General features: G+C 35.4%; 1 protein-coding gene across 2 annotated transcripts in view; it reads right to left on the bottom strand.

Annotated features, from left to right (window-relative positions):
* RABEP1 (rabaptin, RAB GTPase binding effector protein 1) overlaps positions 1 to 15,703 on the bottom strand; it is a 104,213-nt gene that overhangs the window by 32,717 nt on the left and 55,793 nt on the right. For both annotated transcript variants that reach the window (XM_058559992.1, XM_058559990.1), the window contains exons 3-7: positions 15,383 to 15,586; positions 13,206 to 13,366; positions 9,953 to 10,072; positions 4,166 to 4,301; positions 556 to 734 (exon numbers count right to left, since the gene is read on the bottom strand). In XM_058559992.1, coding sequence (XP_058415975.1) covers positions 556 to 734; positions 4,166 to 4,301; positions 9,953 to 10,072; positions 13,206 to 13,366; positions 15,383 to 15,586 — 800 coding nt within the window. The remainder of the gene's footprint in view (positions 1 to 555; positions 735 to 4,165; positions 4,302 to 9,952; positions 10,073 to 13,205; positions 13,367 to 15,382; positions 15,587 to 15,703) is intronic.

The raw sequence follows: 15,703 nt of genomic DNA, 5'->3' as shown, positions 1-15,703 counted from the left end.
GAGATGCCAAGGGAGATTTCCACTTACATTTATTATTTCATTTTGTATTTAAAACAAAATATTTTTAACATGAGGATGTATCTGTGTACTACTCGTAATTTAAATAATTTTTTAAAAAACATAAGGAGAAAACAGGATCTTGGGTATGCAGCACGGTGGACACCTGCCTTTCATATCGCTCAGCCTCTCCATCCCCACTCTAAGGCTTTTAGAGCAATGTCATGGAAGACTTGGCCTGGATTAACACAATTCAGGAGCCCTAGGAGAATTGGACAGAACTGTAGAGAAAGATTTTCTCAAAAATACGTACTATTCATTCTCTGAAGAGGATCATTTCTAAATCAGTTTTTTTACCCAAGATAAGGCCATTTCTAAAGTTGAAAAACAAAATCCCTCAAATTCAACTACTATGTTTTTTGAAATGGCACACATCACCTTGTTTCAGGCTTAAGTCAATCTCTAATATACATAAAGTAATGCAATCACATGTTGGGGGTCAGGGAAGGGTGGTGTATTATTAATAAAGCAAGCAAGTCCTACAAAACTGCTATTCACCTGATCTTTCTTCTTCAGTTCTTCAACTTGTCGGAGCTGTTCTGAAGTTAGCACAATCTCCATTCGCTGCATGTCCCTCATCAGCAAACGCTGAGATTCCAGAAACTGGTCATTGGCCTTCTGCCATGTGTGTTTTAACTGGTTGTGTTGTTGTCGCTCTTGCTCCAAGAGATGGCAAACTGTTTAGGAACCCCCCCAATCAAAAACACTGAATTTTAATGGTAGGTAATTTCTTTAACACAGGGCTACTAGACCAGGTCTGGCCAATGATCCATTCTGTCTGGGATTCTGCCTCTGACAAGAACCAAGGGGCAACCTGTCATAGGACATGGCAGCTGTCCCCACACCATCTCTCTAAGCAGAGTCTCCCAGAGTGTGCTCCTAGGAACAGGAACATGTGAAAAAAAGATTTCTGTGTTCACTTAGTTTTAGAAACTCCGGGTTAAATAAACTTTTAAAGATTTCTTTACTGCAGGACTTTGGGCTCAGGGTCTTAAGGACACATATGTTCTCTTGGAAGATGATATATGATACAGTATTTCCCAAATTTTATTTGGCCAAAAAATCCTTTCCACAGGGCCACTCACAAGTGTTCTAGGGAATATACTTTGGGAAGTATTGCTCTAAAGGCCAAAGGTACAGTAACCACTCCTAATTGTCTTTAATACATTCTGAGAAATCTGTTATCTAGGAATCCTTCTTAGGCCCACTTAGTTTTGACCTCTCAGGATAAGTCAAAGAAACTTTGGGGGGTCGGCCCTGTGGCTTGCCAGTTAAGTGCGTGCGCTCCGCTACTGGCAGCCCGGGTTCGGATCCCGGGTGCGCACCTACGCACTGCTTCTCCGGCCATGTTGAGGCCGTGTCCCACATACAGCAACTAGAAGGATGTGCAACTATGACATACAACTATCTACTGGGGCTTTGGGGGAAAAAAAAGGAGGAGGATTGGCAAGAGATGTTAGCTCAGAGCCGGTCTTCCTCAGCAAAAAGAGGAGGATTAGCACAGATGTTAGCTCAGGGCTGATCGTCCTCACAAAAAAAAAAAAAGAAAAGAATCTTTGTAAATGCTTGTATTGTTGATATTCATCAGATCAGCCATCTTCTGCCAAAAAAATAGGTAGCATCATCTATCTGCTCATCTACCCAGCAACCCGAGCCAGAAACCTGAGAGAGAAAACTCACACTTCTGACTTTTCCTCACCCCAACACATTCAACTGTGACAGAGCCTACTGACTCTACCTCCTGTGCAGTATGACTTCACCATCTTCTGTCTTAGATCAGCCCTATCACTTAGACAACTACAACGGCAGTCCCTTTTTTATTCTTCCTGCCATTAGTCTTGCCTTCTCTACTCTATCCTCCACACTGCTATTAAACTGAACATTCTAAAGTGCATAATTAATATTATCACTCTCAAGCTGAATGCCCTTCAGAGAAGCCAGACGCAAAAGGCCAGAAATTGTATAATCCCATTTATACGGAAGTCCAGAATAAGCAAATCTATAGAGACAGAAAGTAGATCAGTGGTTCCCAGGGGCTCAGGAGAAGGAAAGAATAGGGAACCACTGGTAATGGGTACAGAATTTCTTTTTAGAGTAATAAAAGTGTTCTGGAATTAGACAGTGGTGATGGTGCACAACTTAGTGAATATATTAACATAAACTCTCATAAACATACTTCCAAGCCTAGCACCTATGACATACAACTCTCCTTAACTCGGTTGCATATCTAATTCCCCCAATTTAGGCTGTAAGTGACACTCCTGCTCAATTTTTATCTGTCTTCTTTTCACTTAAATACTATTTTTTTGGTGTGAGTGTTTCAGTATGGAAATTACTCTATCCCCTTATCATTTTAATGAACCTTCTCAGATACTTTTCCAGACATATTAGGAAGGTTTGGTAGTCTTATACTATTTCTGGAAGGGTTGGGGCACATAGTTTAAACAGAAATTCCTATTTCTTTTGGATACCCTTTCAGAGTTTGGCTATCTTTTTTGATTATAACAGCACATTTGAAAAGTGTTTCCTGAAAGCCTAAGACTTGCTCAAACTTTGAGTTATTTTCATAATGTTTTATGAAATAATTCTGTAGGCTTATAAAATTTCAGCTTTCCACTATTCGGGAAAAAAAATATGCAAACCTAAATTATTTATGAAAGAGCTATATTTTCCACAGCATTTGATACACTTGAAAGTATTCATTGTAGCACTCTATCACCATAGTCCTAAACCTCATTAAAATATGTCACTAGTATAACCCACAACAAGTATAAAATTTCAAGGAGTCCATGCATTTGGATGAGGAAAAACAATTAGATCTTTATTTTCACTAACCTCTAACCGAAATTTATCGTTTTTTTCAATTACAAAACGTATGCAACAAACCACAGTAAGTATAACACTCCCTAAGACTTGGTCACCAACAGAAGTCATAGATATTTTCATATCCCAGTACAGCTGTTGCAGATATGTTAATATGTCGCTTACGCACATCGCTACATCAAAATTACAATAGTTACTGCTAATAGACCTTGTTATTTAACGGGTTAATAAAATAGCACATGGGCTGGCTCCGTGGCTTAGCAGTTAAGGGCACGTGCTCCGCTACTGGCAGCCGGGGTTCGGATCCCGGGCACGCACCGACGCACTGCTTGTCCGGCCATGCTGAGGCGGCATCCCACATACAGCAACTAGAAGGATGTGCAACTATGACATACAACTATCTACTGGGGCTTTGGGGAGAAAAGGGGAAAAAAAGGAGGAGGATTGGCAATAGATGTTAGTTCAGGGCCGGTCTCCCTCAGCAAGAGGAGGAGGATTGGCATGGATGTTAGCTCAGGGCTGATCTTCCTCACAAACAAACAAACAAATAAATAAATAATAAAAAAATAAAATAAAATAGCACATTTATTACTATATCATAAGTTTGCAGTTATTTATATTTGATAACTCTTTTATAATATAATTGGTTTCTTTTGTAATATTATGTATTTTATGGATTAAAAATATTATTCTGAGTGGGCTTCACAAGACTGCCAAAGAAGTCCATGACACATAAAGGTTAAGAATCCCAGGTATATGGGAATCACTAAAAGAATTAAAGACAAAAGTATATTTTTCTTTTAATGGAGAAAGGATGAGCCTTCTTCCTCTACCCTGGGAAAAGAGAGTCAATTTCTGCCTCACTCTGTGACCAGGCTAGTGAAATCAAAATCGTCCCTTATAAACAGGGATGTTCCTTAAAGACAGCAGAACACACTATCTGCCCTGTCTGCCCCATTTTCACCTTTGTTAATCCACCTCCATCAAAATGGGTCTGGAGGCAAAAGCAGTTTAAGTAGAAGTTCCCAGCCCTATTATCTTTCTGCCCAGAGCTCATGCCTTGTTATTACTGGGGTCCTAGAGGAAAGAGAAACCAGTAACAATCCAAATATCTTTAGTAGACCTCACATCTCCAGCTTTCCATGAGAACATTCAAACCAACTGCAAAGCTTAAACTGAATCACTAACATGTTGGACTGGTATTTTAGGATTTGTTATTGTTATTAATCAGTATCAATTTTACTTACATAGTTCTCTTAGAGATTGAGACTAAAAATATATTTACCTTCATGCAATTCTTTCCGCAGTTTCTCAGCATCTTCCTGTAAAACGGATTTCTGAGTATTCAAAACAGCTACATACATCTCTAGATCAGTCCTACAAGATTTCTCAGCTTCCAGATAATGATTCAGTTCTTTAACCTGAAACAAGATGCAATTCTATTAAACTGAAATTCACAATAGTTTCTATCTTAGGTAAAATGGTAAGTTCTGGATGTGCCTTGAAAAAAATTTATATTTACATAAATTTAAATTCACAAAAAAATTAACATTTACAATTTTTAATTACAAAACAAATACATACTTACTACGGAAAACTGGAGAAATAACATAATTAATAGTAGGCATCATCTATAATCATATCACCAGAGTAAATATACAATTGAGATTACACATAACAGTTTTGTACCTTGCTTTTCAAAAAGGTAGTTCCAATTTGTATTCCCAGAGCAACACACACATGTGCTCATTTTATCACATACTGTAACACCACGTGGTGGTAATGGTTTTTTTAAACAGTAGTTACTTTCTAAAGATAAAAATGATACCATACTCTTGTAAGATTGCGTTTCTTTGATTTCTAGTGAGGTAATTCCAAATGCCTTATATTTATAAAAAAGAGACATTTTCACAGACACAGACTCATGGAATGAAAAAGGAGGAAGTCATGATGGAAAAAATAATTGGTCTCATACTGTAATGAAGACAAACTTTAAGGCAAGTGCAGAATACTTTTTAAAATCACGTCTTTTAAAACACTGCTTTATTTCTGTTGAACAATTAATTATGATATTCAAATATTAACAATATAGTCTAATATCTGAAATAGTTATAACCAAAATAAAATGCAATCTTGTCCCAAAAGGTGATTACAGAATCACTTTTTTTACCCTGTCTTACAAATTATCCTTCCTAAATTTTGGCCATTTAGCTAACTTTCAGCTTTTCAAATGGTTGTATCTAATTTCACTTTCAAGGTCATTTTCATGTCTTTTATCTTCTCAGTTCTTCAAACATGAAATAGATGGCTGATCTGTTTTCAATTATCTTTACTCCTAGACCATTAGTATAATACAGTAGTACGAGTCAGAGACTAAAATGATTATTTAAGCTGCTAATCTGATGCTTCACTAGAGGGTGTCAGCCAACCAAAAAGATACTAACGAAGCATGACAGAGTGCTGACTGTTGTGAGGCATTTTCCCTATCACCTGGAGAGGGTGGTAATTCAGCTGACGGTAAAAGACAGTCAATATGGCAGATATCAAATGGCAGTATATAAACGCTAATTCTATCAGCTATTACTTCTTAGAATAAATATTTGACTCAACTAATAATTAATGAATTTCTAACATTTGAAAGCTATTGAGCAGAACTCTGGGAAGATGATGGCAGTATGTGAATTTCCTTGAATTCCATATGCCCTAACACCAGAGCTACTAAAATAACAAAACCAGAAACACATGGACACCTACAAAAAAACAGAAGTGATAAATAGAGGGTGAGGACAAACTACAGAAATCTACCTATATGGAGTTATATGGTATCAGCACCTATGCAGGAGAAAGTAAAAGGAAGCAACAAGGGCCCCGAGAACTCCAAAATAGTCAACTGGAGCTCCAACTCGACAACGTCAGCTGAGACAGGGAAGAGTTCTGCAGGCTCCAATAGTGGGTGAACGCAACACACTTGTACTGTAAGACTTAAATCCCGTTAGGGTAAAATGGTATCCCATTTTCACTTATATTTCCCTAATTTCTAGTGAAGCTGAATATCTTTTCACATTCCTTAACTATTCTGGTTACCTCTTTTGTGAATCGCTTGTTCATATTCTTTACTTATTTCTCTACTGGGCCATTTGGCACTTAATGACTTGGCAATTTTTATTAATTCTGGATATGAATTTTTTGTCAGGTATATGAAATACGGATATGTTCTAACAGTCTACAGCTTCTCTTTTCACTTTTTGTGTTATCTTTTAATAACCAAGTTTTATACTCTAATGTAAGCAAATTTTTCAGCCTTTTCTTTCACAGTGAATATTTTTGTCTTATTTAAGAAATGTTTTTGTACTCCAAATAATATATTCTCCTTTTTTTTTTTTTTTTTTTTTTTTTTTTTTGTGAGGAGATCAGCCCTGAGCTAACATCCGCCAATCCTCCTCCTTTTTTTTGCTGAGGAAGACGGCCCTGGGCTAACATCGGTGCCTATCTTCCTCCACTTTTTATATGGGACGCCGCCACAGCATGGCTTACCAAGCAGTGCGTCGGTGCGCGCCCGGGATCCGAACCAGCGAACCCCGGGCCGCCGCAGCGGAGCGCGCGCACTTAACCGCTTGCGCCACCGGGCCGGCCCCAATATATTCTCCTTTTTTAATATCTAAATGTTTTAAAGATTTACTTTCACTCTTAGGTTTTTAATTAATTGAAATTAATTTTTGTAAATTGTGAAGTAGAAAGCTGATTTCACTTTATTCCATATTTATAACTAATTATTTGAAAAGCCTATTTTTTAACAATCCATTCTTTTCCCACAGATTTGTAATGCCACTCGTCATTTATCAAATTTCTATATACATATGGGTCTACTTCTGGGCTCTCTATTCTTTTTCCCTAGTCCACTTGTTTATCCCTAAACCAATAACAATCTTAATTACAGCAGCTTTATTCTAAGTCTTAATATCTGATAGGTAGGGCGAGTCTCCTCACCTGGCCTTCCTTCAAAATTTTGCTAGGTATATTTCTGATCCTTTGTTTGTCTGTATGAATTCCAGGATCTACGTATCAAGTTCCTTATTAAACACCATGTTGGATTTTGAGTGGAATTTTAAATTTATAGACTAATTTAGGGACATACTGCCTGCTTTATAATACACTATCTTTTCATTCAGGAACACACATGCATTCAGATCTTCATTTTTAATGTATTTCATAAAGATCTTGCCTATTTTTGTTTAGATATATTTTCAGATAACTTATATAGTTGGTTTTTTTTTTTTGCTATTGTGAATGGGATCTTTTTTCCCCATTACATTCTTTAATTGGATATTACTGGGGTATAGAAACACTATTAGTTTTGTATGTTGATCTCAACTTCTTGAACTCTTATTAGGTCTAATAATCTGAACATTCTCTTGCTTTTCTATATAGACAAGCAAATCAATTTCATCACTTTCCTTCCAGTTCTTACCCCTCATTTCTTTATCTTGTCTCGCTGCATTGTCTAGGGCCACAAAAACAATCTGAACAAAATCACTGAACGTGGGTATCCTCATATTGTTCCTGTTATTAATAGCAAGGCTGTGAAATATTCATCATTAATTATGATGCTTGCTGAAGGTTTGATAAATAGCCCTTTATTCAGTTATTGGGTGTTTAAATTTATCAAATGTCATTCTGAATCTAAGACGCATATATTGCTCTTCTACAATCTTTTTATGTGGTATATAACAATGGTTTTCTGGTGATATACCATCTTTAAATTCCTGGGAATATACCCTATTTGGTCATGATGTCTTTTTTTCTTTTTCCTTTACAAACTACACTGTTGAAAATTTTTGTTTCTATATTCCTAAATAAGATAGATCTATATAATTTTTTTTCTTATACTACCTTTCTGTGTGTGTGTTTGTAATGAAGTTATATAAGTCTCATAAAATGAGCTGGAGAACTTTTCCTATTTTTCTATTCTCTAATACAATTTGTAAAATATAAGGATTCTCTCTTTCCAGGAGGTTTAGAAAAAATTGCCTATGAAACCGAGTCCAATATCTTTCAGAGGAGAGGAGACAGAATTTTGACTATAAATTCACTTTTTTAAATAGTTACTGACTACTTTAGCTTTCCTATTTTATCTTGAGACAACTTTGGCTAATTATCTTTTATTAGAAATTTTTTCATCTCATCAAATCTATTTCATTTCAAATCTATTGGGGGGCTGGCTTGGTAGGGTAGCGGTTAAGTTCACGTGTTCTGCTTTGGCAGCCTGGGGTTCACCAGTTTGGATCCTGGGCACAAACCTACTCATTGCTCATCAAGCCATGCTCAGGTGGCATCCCACATAGAAGAACTAGAAGGACCTACAACTATAAAAACATACAACTATCTACTGGGGCTTTGGCGAGAAAAAAAGGAAAAAAGGAAGAAGATTGGCAACAGATGTTAGCTCAGGGCCAATTTTCCTTAAAAAAAAAAAATCTATTAGTGTGACATTGTTCATAGTATTTATTATTTTTAAATCTCTACTGATTTGCAGTTATGTCCACTCTTTCATTTCTAACAGTTTGAGTCTTTTTTCTTTTTTCCTGATTAGTCTTATTAGAGTTTCACCTATCTTATTAGTTTTTCCATTTTTTCCATCATGTTGGCATTCTCAACTTTCCTTTTGCTTTCTATTTCACTAATTTCTGCTCTTACCTGTATTATTTCCTTCCATTCATATTGTTTGTACTATTGTTCTGCTTTTAGATTCTTGAATAAAATATTAAATCACTCTAAATATTTTACAATTCCTTTTTCCATATGAGTTCATTGCTTTCAATTCCAGACATTTTAACTATCATTTTATAGTAAATAATTTAATAACCTGTGGTCAAAAACTTGGGTCTGTATAACATCAATTCTTGGAAATTTGTTGACTTCCTTTGTGACCTTATGAGAAGTATAATATACCTAAAAATAACAATACTTTATTCCATGCACTATCCTAAGTGCTTTATTGTTAACTTACATGATCCTTGTAATAGTCTTATGAAGAAGGTAGTGTTATTATCCCCATTTTATAGATGAGAAAACCAAAGCACAGTAAGATTAAGTAATTTTCCCAAGGTCACCCAGCTAATAAACGCTGAGCTCTTAACTACTATGCTCCACTACAGTATAAAATATAGTCTCTTTTTCTTGGGTATAGGGTTCTGTGTGTCTATTATGTCTAAATTATTAACCAGGTTGCTCAAAACTTCTATATCCCTACCAATATTTTTTTATGCTTGCAGTATCATTTGCTAAAGGTCAGTTTAAATCTCCTACTATAATGCGAATGTCTATTTCCCCTTGTAAGTGTCACTTTTTAGTTCACATATTTCAAGGGTATATAAAGTGCATTCAAGTTCATGACTGTCGTGTCTTTCTGATGGATTATTTATTAGATGGAGTCCCTCTTTATCTCTTTTAATTCTTTTTTCCCTTACATCCTGTTTCACATTACAATTGCTATATCAACTTTCCTTTGATTAGTCTGATCTCTCTTAGTAGGTGATTATCAGTTTACATTTACAAGGATTATTGATACATTTCCCATTTCTACATTCCTCTGTTGTGCTTTTGTTTACTATTTTTTATTTTTTTTCTTTCTTTCCTACTTTCTTTTAATTATTAACAATTTTGACGTTCCTTTTGTATTTCTTCTGTTGTGCCTTTATGGCCAACAAATCCAGCCATACTGTAGCTGCATCATCTCTAAAAGATCAATTCTGGGGCTGGCTTCAGAAAACAAAGTCATCTTTGAACAGCTTATTTTCCTTGATAAGAAAATGAATCAGATCAGGTCTCATTCTGATAAGAAAATGAACACTAACTTTGTAACAAAGCAGCACAAGCATCACTGTTGTGATTATTTAAAATATCCATAGGGGCAAAATCCTCTCTAAGCATTTTTTTGCATTTTAAAGAAAGCAATATTCTTAAGACGCATAGTCTAAATTACAGTTTTTACCCCCTTAGTGATTCTAATTTTGCTCATCGCATTAGGGCAGAATCTTGGTTTTCAAGCAAATAGATTACAGTGTTTCACCACCTTTGAGGCTTCCAGCTCTTTAATCTTGTCTTCAGCCTCTGTCAGTTTATCTTTCAAAGCTGCAATTTCCTTCTCCATGGGCATCACAACAGACCGAAGTTTTTCAGCGTCCTCTTGGGCCTATGGTTAAAAAGAATTAAACGCTACAACTTATTGATTTATTGCTTTTCTAAGAAACTCTGACCCACTCACTTGTTAAAATTAGTATAACAAGTCTACCAGGCACTGCATTAGCACTCACACAACTGAACCACCTCTAACTTTTAAATGTTGCATTACTTTGAATATCAAGTCATAATCATAGTTTTCCCAAATATTCCACTTAGAATTTGGGAGTATGTAGGAAAATGGATTCACTATGATAGATTTGACTTTTTAAATAATTGAGTTGGAAAATATTCTATATATAAAAGGAAATACACATAATAAATACTTTTTTATAATTCTGGTCACTAAATTAATGAAACCATAATTTCTTATGAATACTGAAAAGATTGATTATTTTTAAGCATTAGAAAATAGAACAATATATTTTCTAAAATATTAGAAAATTATGTTGCTATAAACAGGCTTCCATCCATCCAGTTATTTAAACAGAGTACTTTAAATATTATTTTACTTTTGATATTTAAATGAAACAAACTCAAAGAATGACCCCTATATTGTTTTCCATCCTTCAGTCTCAAAAACATGGATTAAAAGGAAAGAATATCCATACTAGTAAACTGGTGAGAAACTTAATTTTCATTATAAATGAACTTTCATTAAATAATTATATATATTACATATATAATTACATATATAATTTTCATTATATATCATATATTATACATATATACTTTTCATTTTCACTATATATTCTGTATATATATTGTTTTAGTATATATATACTAAAACAAAGGCAGACTCAAAAAGTCTAGCTTTTCTCCTTCTAGGGAAAATGAAAATTAACCTTATTCATCGAATTTAAATGAGCTCAAGCTTATCCTAAATTGCTCATGATAGGGAAAATATCACATATGCCCAAACGTAAGTGGAAATTTTCCCTAAAAAACATCTCTCTCAGAAAAGAGAGGTATACTTTGTTTTCCTGTCCTTACAAAGTCATTTCATCATTCATTTTATTTTGAACTAAGTCCTGTTTAGAAAAGACATGTGAGCTTAAAATAACTTCAGTCAAGGCTAATTTGGGATGCTTACAGAGGTCAGCTGATAAAAATCAGCAGAAAAAAAAAGGAGGGAAAAAGCAAAGAATTTAATACAGATTGAGTTATTTATTAATGCAAAGATGACCTCACAATTCCAAGTGTTACATATCATTATAAACAAAACTTTTAAAGATGATTCTTTTTTAAATGAGCGAAAGGTTACTAAAAATAATGAAACTCTGAGAAATTGTCACAGTTAAGCGGAGCGAAAAGATACATGACTAAATGTAATGTGGTATCCTGGATGGGATCCTGGAACAGAAAAAAAGGACATTAGGAAAAAACTAATGAAATCTGAATACAAAGAATGGATTTCAATTAATAATAATGAATCAATATTGGTTTTTTAATTGTGATAAATGTACCATACCAACATAAAATGTTAATAACAGGGGAAACTGGGTTTGGAGTGTATGAGAACTCTGTACTATCTTCACAATTTTTCTGTAAATCAGACACTGCTCTAAAAAATAAAATTTATTTTAAAAAATAAATTTTAAAGGGGCCGGCCCAGTGGCATAGCAGTTAAGTGCGCGGGCTCCACTTTGGCAGCCTGGGGTTCGCAGGTTCAGATCCTGGGCGCGCACTGTCGCACCGCTTGTCAAGCCATGCTGTGGTGGCATCCCATATAAAGTAGAGGAAGATGGGCACGGATGTTAGCCCAGGGCCAATCTCCCTTGGTAAAAAAAAAAAAGAAGAGGATGATGGGTGACAGATGTTAGCTCAGGGCTGATCTTCCTCACAAAAAAAATAAAATTAATAAAATTAAATAAATAAATTTTAAAAACAAAAAGTGGCAGACTGTGGAAATCATGAATATGAATATATTAGAAGAACGAAAAAAATTATCCTCATGTGAATATGTATTTGTGGCTTGGAATAAAATTTCCAATGACAGCATCAAATATGAATTCATCTCAAGCAACTTGAGAGAAGTGAAGGCTGTCTAGTTTGGATAACTATGTTAGATGACTAAGTGACTCTAGCAATGACAAAGACATTGTCAGATCCTCATGATGAGGCTGAATTACAATCCTTTTCTGAAATGAGAGTGGAAAAAAACTATCACTCAAGGTTCAAGCTCTTTGTTTTGGGTATCAGGTTCTCAGATGATTTTTACATTATTGAAAAACTAATTAAATAACCTTCTAAATACATAAAACTAGTCCTTGTATGGACAAGGATTAGGAAGGAAAGATTATGATTACTCTGATTGAAAAGAAAAATCAAATTCTAATTATTTTTTATAATATGTGATTTAAAATATATGTATGTGATTTAAAATATATGTATGTATATAAATTAATAAAGTAAAAGTTTATATAATAAAACTGGCCAAAAAGCTTTTAAAACTTTCTCAATGATAAAATGTTTCACCTTATATTTAGTTGCTCTACGTTCAGGCATCTTATGGTAATATGTTCAAGCATAATACGCGGTACATTCATCACAGAGGAACCAAAGTATACTGAGAAAGAAGGAAAACTAACATCTGTTCTAAAGCTTTGGTTTAGACACAATCACCAAGCAACAACACTCATTCAATAAATATTTACTGAGCACCTATGTGCTAAACACTATTCTAGTCATTTAGGATACACAAATAAACAAGACTCCTGCCCTCATGGAGCTTACATTCTAGCAAGGAGAGAAAGCTAGCAAACAACATAATAAACAGATGAACTCTATATTATAAGGAAATATGTGCTATGGAAAAGGAAAAATTAGAATAGGATAAGGTCCATCAGCAGACTTGTGGTAGATGAGGGAGGGTGGTGGGCAGGTTGCAATGTTAAATGGCAGGGGTGGAGGTGGGGGGGTGTGCATCAGGATAGGCCTCACGAGGTAAAAAAGGTGAGGGAGTTAGCCATACAAATGGCTGGGGGAAGGGCATCAAAGTATCTAGTACTATATTTAGGTCTGTGTCCAAATAATTTCTCCGACAGAAAACATTAAATTATGTACAACTTCTATTACCACAATAATATTAAAACATCTTGCATTTGGATTCAAATATGTCTCCAGATGAATATATTCCTTCATACCTTTTTCATTTCATTTTCTAAATTTTCCTCCTCTTGGCCTTCAGACAGCCTTCTCCTTAAATCAGCTATTTCCCTCTCTGCGGATTCTCGATACTGTGCCCACTGTGTTCGCTCCTGCTCCAGCCTATGGTGGAACTGGTGCTCATAGTCACGAACTGTTTCTACAAAACATCACCAAATATTTCATGTCTAAGCATTCTGAAAAAAAATGTTCCGGCACACTAAAATTTAAAAAGTAGTTATGTAAAGAGCTTATGCCTAATTTCTGGAAATCTTTTAATTCACTAAAAAAAAACTAAACTAACATTTCTAGTTCTTATTATGCATGAAAATTTTGCTAAGGCCTTTAAATCATCATCTGTAATCTTCACAATAAACCTGTGTCATATATTATTTTACAGATGAGGAAAGCGTAGGAAAGATTAAATACTCTGGCCAATGTTTCATAACCAGAAAGAAGTAGAGCTAGAATTCAAACTTAAGGCCAACTCCTTACATACTACGCTGTGGCTCCTAGGACAAACATAACATGTCATCCCAATCCAAATACCTGCAAGTGTGAGAAAAGGGATATGTTTCTGGAATATTTTACTACAACCCAAGGTTCTAAATTGAGACAGATTCTATAAAGTCTTCGTAAAATGGCTTTATCTTCAATATAATCTTAAAACATTATGTGATAAACACTGCTAGTTAACCATTAATTTCCACTCCTTCTTCTTCCTTATTAACAAAACCCCAATTTTGTTTAGGAAGTCAATGATCCAATTTAAAAACTGGATTTTCCAGTTGTCCTATGTAGTTATGGGTAAACACACCCCTCAATAAAGTGGGAGGAGGGTATATGCTGGAGATTTCTAGCAAATTTTTGCTTTTCTGAGGCAGACTGAAGGAAGAGCAGCCATTTTTCGGCCATGAGGCAAAATGAAGTTGAAAGCACATACTAAGGATGAAGGAACAGAAGGTCTGAAGGAGCCTAGGACACTGAGGACATGATGCAACCACTGTAACCTGCCCTAGATTACCTACCTCTGGATTTCTTCTTCTGGGAGAAAAATGAACTCCTATTTGGGTAAGCCACTATAGTCGATTGTTACATGAGGCTTAGAGTAATCCCTAGGCGATAGCCACAAACTCAGAAACAGGGCTAGTCTAACTGGCCTTCTTACAAAGAACACTAAGTTAAAAATGACACAATTGTGAAGATGGGGGAAAAAAATCATCACTATTTATATTTACAAGATTTATAATATTAACTAAACTAATTCCAGGAACCCAAAGATTTAGGAAACAACTTACTTTATTTGATTTTTATCTTCTCAGAAATGCACGAAGCAATAAAGCACTAGTGCCAACAGCAGATAGAGACTAAACTACTACTCTTCCTTCAGACCAAGGGTCACAAGCTGGCAGCCCATAAAGTCTACTCTATCCCATAGGCCATCCTACCTCACAGATTGCAATGAAGATTTCACACAAAAATTCAAATTTTTCTTTTTTTTTTTCCTTCCCCCCAAAGTCCCAGTAGATAGTTGTATGTCATAGTTGCACATTCTTCTAGTTGCTGTATGTGGGACGCGGCCTCAGCATGGCCAGAGAAGTGGTGCGTCGGTGCGAACCCAGGATCCGAACCCGGGCCGCCAGCAGTGGAGCGCGTGCACTTAACTGCGAAGCCACGGCGCCGGCCCTCAAATTTTTCTTAAAAATGAAAAAGATACGGCAACACTGGACTGGACAGGCAATAATCAGCTGAAACTAATAAACATAAATAGTAACTTTACTCTTTGCATGGGAGGTCTCTCCAGTTCTGCATACTCTCTGTGCCCATAAAACTTTACTCATTGACATTACTTGCCTGACTCCTATAAGAAAATCTATTTTGAAGCCCTGCTTTAAACCTTATGATGAACTATAGTTCTCATTTAATGCAATATCTCTGTAACACTCACTATAATTCTCTGTTACTAAATTTGTTAAAGATACAGATGATATATCCACTTACAATATCACTGGCTTCTCTTTTATGTTGAAGATGACAGTACATCTTGAAGATGGTAATATATGAAGCCACAAATGAAACTCAGGATATATTTTAAGACCCTCTTAAAATGTTCTCAATCATCAGAATCATTTATCTTAGAAAATCATAAAACAGATCCAACTTTCTTTGTCTTTACCTTTCATAACAGCCTGAAGTGAAGCAACTTCTTCTCTCCACTGTCTTTTCACTTCATCTATAGCTTCTTGCTTGGTATTCTCAGAGACTGTGGCAATAGCCTTAATATTCTCCATCTCTGCTTGGGCCTCCCACAGCTGTGTCCGAAGGTGTCCCAAATCATCTTGTGCAGCTTGTAACACTGCATTTTGCCTCTTCAGATCCTCTGGAAAAAAAGTAAAAGAGTTCCCATTAACGAGGGGTTCACTTTTATCAGGCTGACATTCCAATGAAGAAACAAAGCATTAAATTTATGTTAATATTCCAATAAAGAAATTAAGCA

This window comes from Diceros bicornis, chromosome 18 (genome assembly GCF_020826845.1).
Source record: "Diceros bicornis minor isolate mBicDic1 chromosome 18, mDicBic1.mat.cur, whole genome shotgun sequence".
In the NCBI taxonomy this organism is placed as follows: Eukaryota; Metazoa; Chordata; class Mammalia; order Perissodactyla; family Rhinocerotidae; genus Diceros; species Diceros bicornis.
The sequence above is the reverse complement of the archived record's forward strand: the minus strand, read 5'-3'. Positions and strand labels throughout refer to the sequence as shown.